The sequence below is a fragment of the Bufo bufo genome, chromosome 2 (genome assembly GCF_905171765.1).
Source record: "Bufo bufo chromosome 2, aBufBuf1.1, whole genome shotgun sequence".
Lineage (NCBI taxonomy): Eukaryota > Metazoa > Chordata > Amphibia > Anura > Bufonidae > Bufo > Bufo bufo.
In genome coordinates, this window is record NC_053390.1 from 403785330 (window position 1) to 403802913 (window position 17584).

At 41.3% G+C, this 17584-nt stretch overlaps 1 protein-coding gene across 5 annotated transcripts in view; it reads left to right on the top strand.

The window, feature by feature from the left end:
• The window catches only part of SVEP1 (sushi, von Willebrand factor type A, EGF and pentraxin domain containing 1), a 459579-nt gene that overhangs the window by 212983 nt on the left and 229012 nt on the right, over positions 1-17584 (top strand). For all 5 annotated transcript variants that reach the window (XM_040417268.1, XM_040417271.1, XM_040417270.1 and 2 more), the window contains one exon: positions 10486-10577. In XM_040417268.1, coding sequence (XP_040273202.1) covers positions 10486-10577 — 92 coding nt within the window. The remainder of the gene's footprint in view (positions 1-10485; positions 10578-17584) is intronic.

Genomic DNA, 17584 nt, shown 5'->3' on the forward strand with positions numbered 1-17584 from the left:
TGCTTCCTCCATCTGTGTAGGTCCTATCAAGACCAGCATAGCATACACCGGTCTTGCTAAATCAGAGATAAATCAGAGCCTATTTGTGAAGCTGGGCTAAGGTATAAAAATCTGATCTGGTCACCACTGAATAATAAATCTGTAACTGTTTGCATAATAGTCTTTTCTGACAAGATGAGGTTGTCATCCATGTCATCCTATTTCCATATAATTGATCTTACTAAAAAGATACAAAGTGCAAATAAAACACAAAATAGAATAACATTTAGAATACATCATAAAAAAGGTATGACTAAATCTCAGACTTTCTGGTTCTGAAGGCTCATCTCTAATATTATTTTTCATTTAAGTGATTGTTAGCAGAGTGTTTATATCTTATTCATATTTTATATTAGATTTTTATTTTTATCTATTTTTCATACGATTGTGTTTTCTGTACGTTTGCATGGACACACCTTTTATTGATGACAAGACAGCAACAAACAAAATACCACTGATGAGATTTATGAAACAGTTTAAAAGAAAAACTGTTTGTTGCCCATAGCAACCAATCACACTGCAGGTTTAATTTTGTATTCTGCTCTTGGAAAATGAAATTTGTGATTGCTATGGGCAACTAAGAAATTTTTTCAGACAGTTAGAGATGAAAAAGAAATACAGGTTCACTGCCTTGGACCGCCACCAGAAAACTTTAAAACTGCTACCTATTCTCCTTCAGCACTCCGATTAGTAGATCTAAGGCTACTCCCTTGTGTTTACTAGAGCCCGCCGAAGGCCAGTTGGACATAGCTGATAGGGCCTTTGGTTACATCTGTGGAGTAAAGCAGCAGAAAACAGGTGTGAATTCTCAGTTATCAAACCTGTTAGATGCAAAGGAGTAGCAGAAGAGTACAAAATGTCAGGGTCTTAGGCCTCCTTCACACGCCCATTTTTTTTTTTTCCGTTTACAGGTCGTTTTTTGCATTATACATATACGGAACCATTCATTTCAATGGTTCCGCAAAAAAAAAAAAAAAAACGGAATGTACTCCGTATGCATTCCGTTTCCGTATTTCTGTTTTTCGGTTCCGTTGAAAGATAGAACATGTCCTATTATTGCCCGAAAATCACGTTCCGTGGCTCCATTGAAGTTAATGGGTCCGCAAAAAATAAAAAATACATACGGAAATGCATCCGTATGTTTTTCGTATCCATTCCATTTTTACGGAACTGTCTATCGAAAATGTTATGCCCAGCCCAATTTTTTAATAATTACTGTTTACTGTATATGCCATACGGAAAAACGGAACGGAAAAACGGAACAGAAACGGAAACACAACAGAAACAAAAAACGGAACAACAGATCCGTGAAAAAAGGACAGCAAAACACTGAAAAAGCCAAACGGTCGTGTGAAAGAGGCCTCAGTCAGGAGTCAAGGGGTAAATCCTTAAACAAGCTAAGGTCAATAAACTGGAAGGTTCATCAGAAATGCAGCACTGTTCATAGAAAAAAGAACAAACTGGAGCCAGGAATCAAAGAATCACAGGCACTAGAAGCAGTGAGTGCTTGCCTTAAATCCCCAGCCTAGCTCTGGGATCGGATGTCAAGCCAGGGACCTACTTGGCCTGACATCCAGACTCACTAATAGGATGACCTGCAGAAGCTTGGATGGTCAGCATGGCAACTCACCTGGAACAGCAGTGTGCTGGAACATGGCTGGGTAAGTTCCTGACATTTGCCCTTTTTTATTTCAATACAGATATGGATAAATGATAAAATAATGTATGTGCATGCACTACCTGTCTAAAACTTTCACAACAGCGTTTCTGCTGGATCCGTCATGGATCAGCAAAAACGCTTCCGTCATGATAATACAACCATCTGCATCCGAACGGATCCGGTTGTATTATCTTTAAAACAGCCAAGACGGATCCGTCATGAACACCATTAAAAGTCAATGGGGAACGGATCAGTTTTCTATTGTGTCCGAGAAAACGGATCCTTCCACATTGACTTACATTGTGTGTCAGGATGGACGCACCACATCACGGACAGAAAAACGCTGCTTGGAGCATTATTCGGTCCGCACTAGGGACGCAACCAAGTGGAACGGAATGCATTCTGGTGCATTCCATTTCGTTCAGTTCAGTTTTGTCCCCATTGACAATGAAAGGGGACAAAACGGAAGCGTTTTCCCCCGCTATTGAGATCCTATGACTGATCTCAATAGCGGAAAGGAAAAGTGGAGAACTGTAGTCTCCCAATAGAAACAAGGGTTCTTGTTAAGAATTGCTTTTGCGTGTTTTCACAAATCCTGTTAATCTAATTCTGTCCGAGAACAGTATGTACCAACAAGATTCTTTGGATAGTGTATAATGGATGTGTACCACATGGATCTTTAATAGATCTATCTGTGTGAGCCCTAAATTATTTAATTTTGCAATACAAAAAAACAGACCTGAGAAAAAAGCCATGCTGAAATACCATTCCTGGGCAGTGATGGCCAGTTCGCCCCCGAACACATGCGGGCTGCCATCTTAACTCACAAGTCCAGAGAGGCACAGATAAGCCCTTACCTGTGCCTGCACCGCGAGCATAATCTTGCATAATCTGGCAGGAAATAGGGCCCAGGAACAGTGATGGCCAGTTCGCCGCGTTCGCCCGCAAAAACACATGCGGGCTGCCATCTTAACTCACAAGTCCGGCGATGCACAGGTAAGCCATTACCTGTGCCTGTGCGCGAGCCGGTCTGAAACAAATGCGGTCACCGGGGGCAGGCAGTTCCGAGAACAGCCCGATGAAGGCCTCCGGCGGCTGTTCTCGGAACTGCCTGCTCCCGGTGACCGCATTTGTTTCAGACCGGCTCGCGCACAGGCACAGGTAATGGCTTACCTGTGCATCGCCGGACTTGTGAGTTAAGATGGCAGCCCGCATGTGTTTTTGCGGGCGAACGCGGCGAACTGGCCATCACTGTTCCTGGGCCCTATTTCCTGCCAGATTATGCAAGATTTTTTTAAATCTTCACAAACACGACTAATTATTACAAATAGTTTTCTCATTGTTTATTTCTACTGCAGACTATTCAAAAATTTACAATTTACATATATTAACTTCTTCAGTATGTTAGTACATAACATATTTAAACCAATTACATAAAAATACTATTTGGATAAAAATACTATTTATTTAACACATATAAAGATAAAAAAATGTTGCGTGGGACTTGAAAAAATTCCCTTGTGGAATAATTCAATGCACAATGATGGTATTGAGTCAATATCCTGTTAAAACGTTGCCATTCATATATAAGTAATAAAAACAATTTAAAAAAGTTCAAAAGAATGCTGTAATAAAAAAATGGGTCCTCTTTTGATTGTTAGTACCTTTCTTTTTCTTGCAAATATAGATAATGTCTCTACTCACTTAAGGTTTGTTTCAACGACTACACCAGAGGCCGCTGCACAGAAAGCCGGCACACATACGCCTGACACCAATACGAGGGTGAGTGAGTGTATCTATACCATGAGGGACGCCTCTGGTGTAGTCGTTGAAACAAACCTTAAGTGATTAGAGACATTATCTATATTTGCAAGAAAAAGAAAGGTACTAACAATCAAAAGAGAAACCATTTTTAATTACAGCATTCTTTACTGCAGACGATGAAAGAGTGACATTATTGGCATTACACTTATATTGGATTTAATATATGAGTTATCGTTTTGCTTTTTTTAATTGTTTTTATTACTTATATATGAATGGCAAAGTTTTAACAGGATATTGACTCAATACCATCATTGTGCATTGAAATATTCCACAAGGGAATTTTTTCAAGTCCCATTCAACATTTGTTATCTTTATATGTGTTAAATAAATAGTATTTTTATCCAAATAGTATTTTTATCTAATTGGTTTAAATATGTGATGTGGATGGTGAGTGCTGGTTTACTTATTTATATTTTGAAATATATGCAATTACTTCAGTGACTGGGTGAGTCACTTTTAAACTAAGCACCCCTACCATAGTTAAATGAGATAGGTGAGCCACTACAATAATTCTATACGGAATGTTAGTACATAAGTCATATACATAGATAAGTTGCACCTTATATTTGGTGCCAGTGATTTTAAATCAAATAATCAGTGCTCGACTTGTCTGTCTGTCAGTCATGTGACGCTGGCCACGTCACATGACCCTCAGGCTTCACTATAAATACAGGCAGCCTGCTGGCCACAGGTTGCCTGTTAATTCTAGGTTCCTGGCTATTTGTTGGACTACTGATTACTCACCTGATCCTGTTCCCTGATGATCCTTTGCCTGCTCCTCCTGTACTGCGCATCCCTCCTGGTATTGTGACCTCGACTCCCACCTGACTACTCTTTGCGGACTCCTCTGGTACTTCTCTACTCTCCTGGTATTTGACCCCGGCTTCTCCTGACCATTCTTTGCTTAACCCTTTGTACTGCGTAGCTCTCTTAGATCTGACCCAGTCCGTTCACATTCCGTTATTTGTCATGTCTGTCTTCCCAGCACGTATCCTAAGTTAGGAACAGCCGTATAGTTGTCCCCTATCATTAGGACTTGCGAGGCAAAGAGGCAGGGCCAGGGGTGAGGGTGGAGCGCAGTGGTCACTATCCTCCCCACTGTGTGTAGTGTACGTGACCGTCACAGTACCTCCAGCCACATAATCACTTGTTCTTTTCTGTCGGATGAATGCCTAATTTTTGGGGCCTGTACTCCACTGGCCTACAGTAAAATTGTTATTCAGTGACCGTCTAATATACCTCCAACCACGTAATCACTTGTTCTTTTCCGTCAGATGAATGCCAAATTTTTGGGGCCTGTACTCCACTGGCCTATAGTAAAATTGTTATCCACTGACCGCCTAATGTACCTCCAGCCACATAATCACTTGTTCTTTTCTGAAAAATAAAAATGATCTAGGCTCCAGCAGGGCACATTTTTGAGAGTTTCCCTTTAAGACCCATAAAAATGGCCCCAGATTAAAATACATATTTTTTGCGGGAATTTTTGCCATTGATCCCCCTCTGGTATGTCACTGTCCATGTTGTGGGACTATTTGTGCACTTCTAGTAAGTATTTGGTGGCTGCAAATATGACCTAAAGGTTTTTCAGGTTCGCCTTCCATTAAAAAATTATAACAATCTCTTCAGATCGAAGAAAGATGCCCCACACCGTTTGTGAGCCTGTCAGAGGGAATTGTTACTAATGTATATTCTGAGGGTCACTGGCAATGAGCCTTTAGATACAGTGTATAATGTTGTATGGATCAAAGCCAGTGATCAAAGCTATGCGAGGCCGCTCCTTTGCATTTTACCTGATCTTTCTTACTGTTATTCCCCCTGGCTTTGATCACTGGCTTTGATCCATACAACATTATACACTGTATCTAAAGGCTCATTGCCAGTGACCCTCAGAATATACAGGGAGTGCAGAATTATTAGGCAAGTTGTATTTTTGAGGATTCATTTTATTATTGAACAACAACCATGTTCTCAATGAACCCAAAAAACTCATTAATATCAAAGCTGAATATTTTTGGAAGTAGTTTTTAGTTTGTTTTTAGTTTTAGCTATTTTAGGGGGATATCTGTGTGTGCAGGTGACTATTACTGTGCATAATTATTAGGCAACTTAACAAAAAACAAATATATACCCATTTCAATTATTTATTTTTACCAGTGAAACCAATATAACATCTCAACATTCACAAATATACATTTCTGACATTCAAAAACAAAACAAAAACAAATCAGTGACCAATATAGCCACCTTTCTTTGCAAGGACACTCAAAAGCCTGCCATCCATGGATTCTGTCAGTGTTTTGATCTGTTCACCATCAACATTGCGTGCAGCAGCAACCACAGCCTCCCAGACACTGTTCAGAGAGGTGTACTGTTTTCCCTCCTTGTAAATCTCACATTTGATGATGGACCACAGGTTCTCAATGGGGTTCAGATCAGGTGAACAAGGAGGCCATGTCTTTAGATTTTCTTCTTTTATACCCTTTCTTGCCAGCCACGCTGTGGAGTACTTGGACGCGTGTGATGGAGCATTGTCCTGCATGAAAATCATGTTTTTCTTGAAGGATGCAGACTTCTTCCTGTACCACTGCTTGAAGAAGGTGTCTTCCAGAAACTGGCAGTAGGACTGGGAGTTGAGCTTGACTCCATCCTCAACCCGAAAAGGCCCCACAAGCTCATCTTTGATGATACCAGCCCAAACCAGTACTCCACCTCCACCTTGCTGGCGTCTGAGTCGGACTGGAGCTCTCTGCCCTTTACCAATCCAGCCACGGGCCCATCCATCTGGCCCATCAAGACTCACTCTCATTTCATCAGTCCATAAAACCTTAGAAAAATCAGTCTTGAGATATTTCTTGGCCCAGTCTTGACGTTTCAGCTTGTGTGTCTTGTTCAGTGGTGGTCGTCTTTCAGCCTTTCTTACCTTGGCCATGTCTCTGAGTATTGCACACCTTGTGCTTTTGGGCACTCCAGTGATGTTGCAGCTCTGAAATATGGCCAAACTGGTGGCAAGTGGCATCTTGGCAGCTGCACGCTTGACCTTTCTCAGTTCATGGGCAGTTATTTTGCGCCTTGGTTTTTCCACACGCTTCTTGCGACCCTGTTGACTATTTTGAATGAAACGCTTGATTGTTCGTCGATCACGCTTCAGAAGCTTTGCAATTTTAAGAGTGCTGCATCCCTCTGCAAGATATCTCACTATTTTTGACTTTTCTGAGCCTGTCAAGTCCTTCTTTTGACCCATTTTGCCAAAGGAAAGGAAGTTGCCTAATAATTCTGCACACTTAATATAGGGTGTTGATGTCATTAGACCACACCCCTTCTCATTACAGAGATGCACATCACCTAATATGCTTAATTGGTAGTAGGCTTTCGAGCCTATACAGCTTGGAGTAAGACAACATGCATAAAGAGGATGATGTGGTCAAAATACTCATTTGCCTAATAATTCTGCACTCCCTGTACATTAGTAACAATTCCCTCTGACAGGCTCACAAACGGTGTGGGGCATCTTTCTTCAATCTGAAGGGATTGTTATGATTTTTTGCCTCCCCAGCCGACAGGGATAGACCACTATATGGGTGCTATATTTGCTAATAAACCCAGGTCATCCATAGTCTGGCAATCTCCAGGGTGGGTGTGAGATGAAGGGTTGTCATCTACCCCACCTCACCACAATCTCAGGGTATTTTATGAGGTTGTGCCTGAACATTTAGGGCAATCGCACTTCATTTCCATGTATTTTAGGCTACTTTCACACTTGCGTTCGGTGCCGATCCGAATGGTATCTGCACAGTCGGATCCGCACCTATAATGCAAACGCTTGCATCCGTTTAGAACGGATCCGTCTGCATAACAGCTTTTTCAGATCTGAGTTTTCACATCGTGAAAACTCAGATCCGACAGTATATTCTAACACAGAGGCGTTCCCATGGTGATGGGGACGCTTCAAGTTAGAATATACTAAGAACTGTGTACATAACTGCCCCCTGCTGCCTGGCAGCACCCGATCTCTTACAGGGGGCTGTGATCCGCACAATTAACCCCTTAGGTGCGGCACCCGAGGGGTTAATTGTGCGTATCATAGCTCCCTGTAAGAGATCAGGTGCTGCTAGGCAGCAGGGGCCAGACCCTCCTCCATCCCCAGTTTTAAATTCATTGGTGGCCAGTGCAGCCCCCCCTCCCTCCCTCCCCAGTATTAAATTCATTGGTGGCCAGTGCGGACCCCCCTCCCTCCCTCCCCAGTATTAAATTCATTGGTGGCCAGTGCGGCCCCCCTCCCTCTCCAGTAATAAATTCATTGGTGGCCAGTGCGGCCCCCCCTCCCTCCCGTTTATTAAATTCATTGGTGGCCAGTGCGGCCCCCCCTCCCTCCTTTTCCTGTATAAAATTCACTGGTGGCCAGTGCGGCCTCCCCTCCCCCCCTAATTAAAATCCCCCCCCCCCATCATTGGTGGCAGCGGAGAGTTCCGATCGGAGTCCCAGTTTAATCGCTGGGGCTCCGATCGGTTACCATGGCAGCCAGGACGCTACTGCAGTCCTGGCTGCCATGGTTACTAAGAAATTTTAGAAGCATTATACTTACCTGCGCTGTCTGTGGCCGGCCGGTCGCTCCTCTTACTGGTAAGTGACAGGTCTGTGCTATAAGCAATGCGCCGGGGGACAGTTATGTACACAGTTCTTAGTATATTCTAACTTGAAGCGTCCCCATCACAATGGGAATGCCTCTGTGTTAGAATATACTGTCGGATCTGAGTTTTCACGATGTGAAAACTCAGATCTGAAAAAGCTGTTATGCAGACTGATCCGTTCTGAACGGATGCAAGCGTTTGCATTATAGGTGAGGATCCGTCTGTACAGATACCAGACGGATCCGCACCGAACGCAAGTATGAAAGTAGCCTTAGAAGAATCTATATTAAAAGTATTATTTTGTTTTAGAATCCTTTTCAGGCAGTGAATCATATTTAGTTTGGATACGTACCTGTCTATATCTTTTACAGTGGCTTTTAAACAGTAAGGAGGTAAGAGTGTTTGGAATGGGTGCCTTCTAGCTTTTTTAGTATGTTTCTATAGCAAAACTAGGAAAATTGCTAATTCAGCCTCACACCTGCAACTAACTCTTTCAAGACAGAGGCCCTTTATCAGAGTAAAGAAGATAGAAACCACTTTTCTAGATACAAGGACTTGGAGGACCTCTAGGTGGGTGCTATTTTTATTATGGAGGCCAGTTAATATATTTAATGACTATTGTACGCTACACAATGCTCCTCTTGATTTCTGGGAAAAATATATGCAAATTATCATATTTATCATCATTTGGAATCAGGTAGACTTAGGAAAGCTAATTTGAATATCTTTCCCAGAAACCCAGAGGGGCATTGCCTGGATTACAATACTCCACATATTAGGCACTCTCACTAATGAGAAAGAGTACCCCCTGACAACGCATATATATTGTCGAGAAAAAAAGAGTAGCATATTGGTCTCTCTCTCACCCTGAATCACAAATAATTGGCTTCCTTTGAATCTGAATTTTTTGGGACATAATCACATTGATTTGGTCATCCTTATAATGTATAATGTGCATATGTTAAATGTGGGACAAAAATGTTATGTGAATGTGAACACAGTCTTACCCAGACAGGGAATTACAAGCTGTTGGTGTATTTGCAGGGGGAACTTGCAATCTAATAAAGCCCTGTGATCACAGCAGCACTGGCCCCGATTCAAACTTGCAGGGTCTCTTTCTTGCAGTGTAACAGAGGAGAGGGGGGTAGGAGTAAAGTGTAATCTTAACTTGCAGGTTTGAAGACAGAGTGACAATGACTGTGATGCAGCTCCCACTGTATTTGTACCATGACAGATAATGATAAGCAGTACCTGTTAATGAATTAGGAAGATGGAAAGGTCTGCAATCATCAGGCTTCACAAAAGTACCCTACTTGACATTCTAAGTGCACTGTGAAGTAGAGACACTTATAGGATGAGACTAGAGATGAGCTAATCGAAGTGGAATTCGATCCGAATTTCAGGATAAATTTGATTTGCCTAGAAGCCGAAGTCCTTGTGCTTCGTGTCAGTGAATCGATTTAACCTGAAATAGTATAAAAAACAAAAAAATTCAAACTTACCTCCTCCATTTGCCGCCAGCCTCCATCTTGCTTGAAGCCGGCGTGATGACGTAATCTCGCCCCTGCACAGGATTTTGGCCAAGATCTTCAAGCAAGATGGCGGCGGCCAGCAAATGGAGGCGGTAAGTTTAATATATATTTTTTTATTGTTAATTTTACACTCAGATGCCGTGATCATGTATCAACGCGGCATCTGGGGGTACAATGATGGGGGGCGGCGCTATCATAGCTCCATGTCATTGCACCTGCTACTTACAAAAAAATCCGCTTTGTCACTAAGTAATTGGTCACAAAGCAAATTATTTGGTGAAATTCGGCGAATCGGCCGAATCGAACTTTAAAGAAATTCGCTCATCTCTAGAGGGGGCCATAGAATTAAAAGTAGACCTATAGCTTTCATTGTTCCAATGGCAGAAAATGCTTTCACATTCCACATCTTTTTATAGCAATGGAAAATGGCTATTCAGTGAAACAGATTCTTGTTTTTTTCACTGCTTATTATTTGCTTTTATTATAGTTATTAAAGTAGTGAATGACATACCGTAACTGATATGCGGGAGAAGACAATATGGCTGCCAGCTCTCTGCAGGCACCCAGACATTTTCAACACCCTAGGTTAAGTGTTTTGGCTATTAAATATGTGGTACTAAAAAAAAGCTATGCTTAACGGGAATGTGACAAATGAGCCAACTGGCAATACTATAGCAGCTTAGTGAATAGCATCCTTTTTCTATAGCTAAAAAGGGAGAGTTGGTATTTGCTTTAATCACTGATGTTATAACTAATCACAAGATTGATAACATGTGTTTCTCATAATGTTATTTTGTAGGTTTTGGCTCCAGCTTCTCGGCAGCAGAGGAAAGCGTAATGATTCCCATTTCTCCACAAAATGTCAACAGCAAATACAAAGTCAGCAGTCAGGCAAGGATACGATTTGTTTCATTTTGCTACCTCTAATGGCCTAGCCATAAAGTCAGATAAAGGAGGTCTATTGAATACATTAGCAAAGCTAAGCAACTAATGCATAACGTTAATGTAACTGTAACCTCTTTACCTGAATCAATGCTTTAATATTAAAGTCAAAGCTCCCAGATTCAATTCCAGTGATAAGTAGTGTGGAGCTCAATAAAACAATAGTCTGCTCTGCGGCAGGGAATGCGTTTAGACACATTCTACATGATGTACGCGCGCTATATGTGACAAGAAGCCATAACCTAGAAAGCCAAAGTATCATTTTGCCTGATTTAAATATAAAGAAAGCTCTTACCCTGAACATAATACAGAAATTGCATTTGAATTCATTTAAGAGAGGCTCTTCTCCTTTATCACTAAGAAATTAACTATTAATTCAGAATCAACATTTTGCTGCTGGCTTGCATTATCTTGGGGGAAGGAGATGCAAGGTTATAAATGGATATTAAATATACAGAATTCACAAATATTGTGTACGGTCAGTGTTCATAGATAGCGGTTACCTTTGCAGTTAAAGGAAAACTGTTACGTTAAAGTTATCTGATCTCCCAGCAGCATGTTATTGAGTAGGAGGAAATGATTAGATGAATATATAGATTTGAGATTTATTTAAGATTCGAGATTTATTTCCTGACTCTTGAAATTGATGACCTATCCTCAGTATATTTCATTAATATCCAGTCACTGAGTGTCCGAGACCCTGAACCCCCATGATCCGCTGTTCGTGCTGAACTAGCGCTGTGAATAGAACAGGTAGCACAGCTCTGTGGAAAGTGTAGTGGTCACACTGGGTTATTGCAGCTCAGCAATTCACTTCAATGGTAGCTGAGCTTCCTGTTCCATTCAAAGTACTAATTGCAGCACCAGAGGCTGCAGGGAACAGCAAGTCAGTAATGTGAGACTCTTACTAATCAGATATTAATGACCAACCCTTAGGATTATCTCTTCAAAAGGCATTCGTCAGCAGATTTGTACCCATGAAACTGGCTGACCCGTTGTACATGTGTTTGACAGCTGAAGGCATCTGTACTGGTCCCATGTTCATATGTGCTGAGAAAAATGATGTTTTAATATATGCAAATGAGCCTCTAGGAGCAACTGGGGCGTTGCCGTTACACCTAGAGGCTATGCTTTCTCTGCAGCTGCCATACCCTTTCCACTTTGATTGAGAGGTCCAGGCAGTGAAAACATCATCACACCTCAAAGTCAATCAAAGTGGAGAGGATGTGTGGCTGTTGCAGAGAGAGCTGAGCCTCTAGGAGTAATGGCAACATCCTCTTTGCTCCTAGAGGCTCATTTGCATACATTAAAACCTAATTTTTCTCAGACATGAGGGAACATATGAACATGGGACCAACACAGATGCTTTCAGCTACCAAGTGCACATGCAACAGGTCAGCTAGTTTCGTAAGTACAAGTCTTCTGACAGATGCCCTTTAGAGACATGCTAAAGGTCTTTTTACACAGACTAATCATCGTGTCAATTATCGGGCATGAGCGTTTGTAGAAATAATCTTTCCCGATAATCTGTCCATGTAAAGATGTCAGCATTAACTTGGTGAGCAAGCTCATTCATCAGGTTATCAAATCTTTTAGCCAGTACCATAAATCATTGATTCTCTATGGGGACAAGTGATTACTGTAGCTATCAATAGTCACCATACAGAGGAAATAGATGCTTCATGTAAATGCAGCTCTCACCTCCTCTGACGAGCAGGAAGTTATCAGGAATAAACGGTTCATTCTTGATAATTGATTGTAACATTGGTCCATGTAAAAGGACTGTTACTCTGCTTGTCTATATTATGATTTCAGTGAGAAGACCTACTAAGTAAATGACAGCTGTCTCTATATACACAGTCACACATGGAAGGCTGTCAATTAATGTGTGAGACCACCCAATGTGAACTTGTAAACTAGAATGGCCAAGGATTTAAATGAAAAATACTTTTCCTTTCAATTTTATAATACAACTTGGCAAAATAGCATATTGGGATTTTCTAAGTTAAGAGGAAAGTACATCTAACTCAATCATAAAATATTGCAGTTTTGTATAGTACCCTGCAGTAAATCACGGAATGCAGAAAATAAAATAAGTAGAAATATATTTATAGCATTGCATATTGCAATTTGTATTAGATTTAAGAAATTAGTTCTGCTTTCCCATCCTCAAACTTCCCAAAACTTTTGTCATATGTTGAATACTAAACTGTAGATAGTTTGGTGGAATTCCTGCCATATACCATTAAAAATGAGAACCTACGGCTTCATACATATGAATGCATATAGAGTCCCTGCAACTTGAATGGTACCACTTATCTCTCTTCATTTATTAAAATGAACCTGCTATCACTGAAGAGCAGTATATTGACCAAGCACTTTAGGCTGACACATTTTTCTTCAAAGAAACAGCTTATTCTGCATGTAGATCTTAAAAAAAAAATGCCAAAGTGTTACTTTCATGGAAATCACACCACATTTTTTGAAAATGACACACACTACATTTTACACAATTACACCACCTCATTTATGTCCTTGTTAATAAGATTAGTGGATCCATGACCTGTTGTTTAGCCACAACTCTTTGATGTATCTCTAGGTATATCTGTCATACAGTATATGTTGCAAAACATGATAAAGTCAAAGTTCACAACACATCTGACCAGGCAGTATGCCGTCAAAAGGCACTCATACATATACAGTTGGGCAAAATTGTTGGTAACCTTTTGTTAAAGAAATAAAAACCCACAATGATCACTGAAATAACTTGAAACTGATAAAAGTAATAATACAAATGTACTGAAAATCAGCTAATGAAAATCAGGCATTGCTTTTGAATTGTGGTTTAACAGAATAATTTTTATAAACTAATGAAATTGGCCTGGACAAAAATTATGATACCCCCTAGAAAAGACTGAAAATAATTTGACCATAGAGACATGTTAAGCTAAGGTTTGTTCATTAATTAGCATTACTGGAGTCTTCAAACTTGTAATCAGTCCATCTGCCTATTTAAAGGGTTAAAAGTAGTCACTGTTTAGTATCATGGTGTGTACCACACTGAACATGGACCAAAGAAAGCTAAGGAGAGAGTTGTCTCAGGAGATTAGAAAGAAAATTAGAGACAGACATGTTAAAATTAAAGTCTATAAGGCCATCTCCAAACAGCTTCATGTTCCTGTTATTACAGCTGGACATATTATTAAGAAGTTTAAGGTCGGGGGCGGAGTTTCGCAGCCGAGCCGCATGCACGCTGCTCCCTGAGCTCTGCTGCTGGCCTGCCCTCAACGGGTCATTTATTAGCTTTCTGACCACCTAAACATAGGCACGCCTTCCAGAGACAGGTCCAGGTCCCTGAAACTGGGCTCCAATCAAAAGGAAATTGAGGGTTTTATGAAAAGGATGCCAGCAGCCATGGCACATAAAGCTTGCAAGATGGCGCCGGCTAAGCAGAGAAGCGCGCATGTGACTGAAGCTGAGGACGCGGAGGCTGATGGCGGGAGTGAAGTAGAGGATCCCTCGGCAGCAGGAGAGGACCAGAAGATCTCTAAATCCTTCCTTAAAGACCTGCTGGCCCAGTCACTGGAATCTCTGGTACGTGAACTTAAAGACATTAAGCAAGACCTAAAGCACATGCACTCCAGGTGGGATACTTTAGAAACGGCCCAAGCATCCATTATAGACTTCAACACTGAAGTAGCTCACAATTTAGATAACTGTCAGGCCCATGTGAACCACCTGTATTCCTTGATAGAAGACCAGGAAAATTGTGGTCGCAGGAACAATTTAAAGTCAAAGGGTCTGCCTGAATCTGTGACCTCAGATATGCTGACTCCTGCCCTTACCTCCATCTTTACTGACTTGCTGGGCCAAGAGTCGGGCAATCTAGAGATGGACCGAGCTAATTGAGCGCTTCGCCCATTACCAAAACACCACGAAGCCCCGAGGGATATCATCTGCAGACTCGTTCACAAGCAGACAAAAGACAAAGTCCTGGCAGCATCTCGGTCCGCAGACCCCATTATGAATGAAGGCTCCACTGTCACTGTATATCAGTATCCTCTATGACGCTCTGCAAAAAGAATCACCTGAGACCATTTCTGGACATGCTTAGGAGAAAGAAAATTACATACCGTTGGCTGTACCCATTTGGCTTGTTGATCAACTCACCTGGCCGTAAGCTGGTAGTTCGTGCCTTAGCCGATCTGCAGAGGGTATGTGAGGCCCTAGAGATTGGAACTTTGCCCAAAATATAGCCTCCTTGACTTCAGTGGTCACCTCCTAGACATCGGTGACATCCGCCAAACAACAGCACCTGAAAGCCACAGGTCGCAAGATGACCCCGAGGAGACTACATCCAGCACAGGAGGGTCTACCAGATGACACCTGAGACCTACACCAGCCCACTTACATTGAACTGCCCATATGGAGGTCTTACAACCCCTTTATCTTTGCAGGCGGCTATAGGCCGTGTGGATGAAAAGTTCCTCCCCTCACGACCAACCGACTGGGTCCATAGCACTGTTATATTTCTACCTTAACGGTCTAATTTCACTTATACTATTTAAGAGTCTTCTCTTACTGACAAAATAAATGTTCTACTGTTCTATTGTTTTACTGTTTTCTTTTCCTGTCCACCTGTCTGTCTACCCTTTTCCCCCATTTTTCCCCCTGTCAGCTTAATTAGGAAAGTATCCTATGTTATGAAGAAAATAGGGTCCCTTGCTTTGAAGTCTCCACTGATTATCTAGATATTTTATCCAAATTTTTTCACTTTTTTGTGGTTTATGTATGGCCATGACTAAAGTCTGTACTTTCAATGTGAAATGACTGAACGCACCGGTAAAGAGGAGCCAAATAGGCCAATTCCTAAATAGCTTTGTTACAGGTAGGAATAGCTTTGTTACAGGAAATGCACTTTAGACACAAGCATGTTCCTAGTCTATCACACTTGAAGTATAATCAGTGGTTTCATAGTATATCCTCCTGCTATGCTTCCAAGGGGGTTAGTATAGCCATACAAAAGACACTCCCCTTTTCCCTGCGTTCGTCCCAAATTGACGCCAATGGGAGATATAGCTTTCTCAAGGGAGAGATAGGCTCCCAAATATTACCTTGGGAAACATATACAGTGGATATAAAAAGTCTACACACCCCTGTTAAAATGTCAGGTTTCTGTGATGTAAAAAAATGAGACAAAGATAAATCATTTCAGAACTTTTTCCCCCTATAATGTGACCTATAAACTGTACAACTTAATTGAAAAACAAACTGAAATCTTTTAGGTAAAGGGAAGAAAAATTTTGCACACCCTTAAACTAATACTTTGTTGAAGCACCTTTTGATTTTATTACAGCACTCAGTCTTTTTGGGTATGAGTCTATCAGCATGACACATTTTGACTTGGAAAGATTTGCCCACTCTTCTTTGCAAAAACACTCCAAATCTGTCAGATTGCAAGGGCATCTTCTTGCACAGCCCTCTTCAGATCACCCCACAGATTTTCGATCTGATTCAGGTCTGGGCTCTGGCTGGGCCATTCCAAAACTTTAATCTTCTTCTGATGAAGCCATTCCATTGTTGATTTGGATGTATGCTTTGGGTCGTTGTCATGCTGAAAGATGAAGTTCCTCTTAATGTTCAGCTTTCTAGCAAAAGCCTGATAGTTTTGGGCCAATATTGACTGGTATTTGGAACTGTTTAGAATTCTCTCTAGCTTAAATAAGGCCCCAGTTCCAGCTGAAGAAAAACAGCCCCAAAGCATGATGCTGCCACCACCATGCTTCACTCCACATAGCCCAGACATATGAAGAATATGGGAGATTGTTGTCACATGTACCACACAGCCAGTACTTGCCAGATATTCCTGCAGCTACTTTAATGTTGCTGTAGGCCTCTTGATAGCCTCCCAAACCAGTTTTCTTCTTTTCTTTTCATAAATTTTGGAGGGACGTCCAGTTCTTGGTAATGTCACTGTTGTGCCATATTTTCTCCACTTGATAATTACTGTCTTCACTGTATATCTAATGCCTTGGAAATTCTTTTGTACCCTTCTCCTGACTGATACCTTTTAAGAATGAGACCCCTCTGATGCTTTGGAAGCTCCCTGTGGGCCATGGCTTTTGCTGTAGGATGAGACTAAGAAAATTTCTGGAAAGACCAACTAGATCAGCTGAACTTTATTTGGGGTTAATCAGAGGCACTTTAAATGATGGCAGGTGTATGCTGACTCCTATTTAACATGATTTTGAATGTGATTGCTTAAGTCTGAACACAGCTACATGCCTAGTTATAAGAGGGTGTGCACACTTATGCAACCACATTATTTTTTTTTTTTTTTGTTTTCTTCCCTCCACCTAAAAGATTTCAGTTTGTTTTTCAATTGAGTGGTACAGTTTATAGGTCACATTAAAGGTGGTAAAAGTTCTGAAATGATTTATCTTTGTCTCATTTTTTTTACAGCACAGAAACCAGACATTTTAACAGGGGTGTGTAGACTTTTAATATCCACTGTATGTCCCAAATGTCCTCCAGATTGAATGGCTGCATAAGATATTGCTTCAATTTAGAGACTTTGCAGAGGGGTGTATTATTCTAAGAGGTGACTTGAACATAGCAATGGACCCAGCCCTGGATTCTTCTAGCTTCTCTACATCCATTTCCAGAATGGCTCTAGATAAGTTGCAGGCATCCTTGATGGACTCTTACTCTGGTGGATGTCTGGCGAATGATGCACCCTGGAGATAAAGACTACTCTTTCTTTTCCTGTCTTCATCAGTCGTATCACCGGCTAGATTACCTATTTGTCCCATCCCATCAACTGCATCTATGTCAAAACTCAGAGACTGGAAATATTATCCTATTTGATCATGTACCGGTTTTCCTGGCAACTTACAGGGCCTCCCCAAAGCAGCCTATAGGTGGCAATTGAACTGCACACTTCTGAGTGCGGAAAC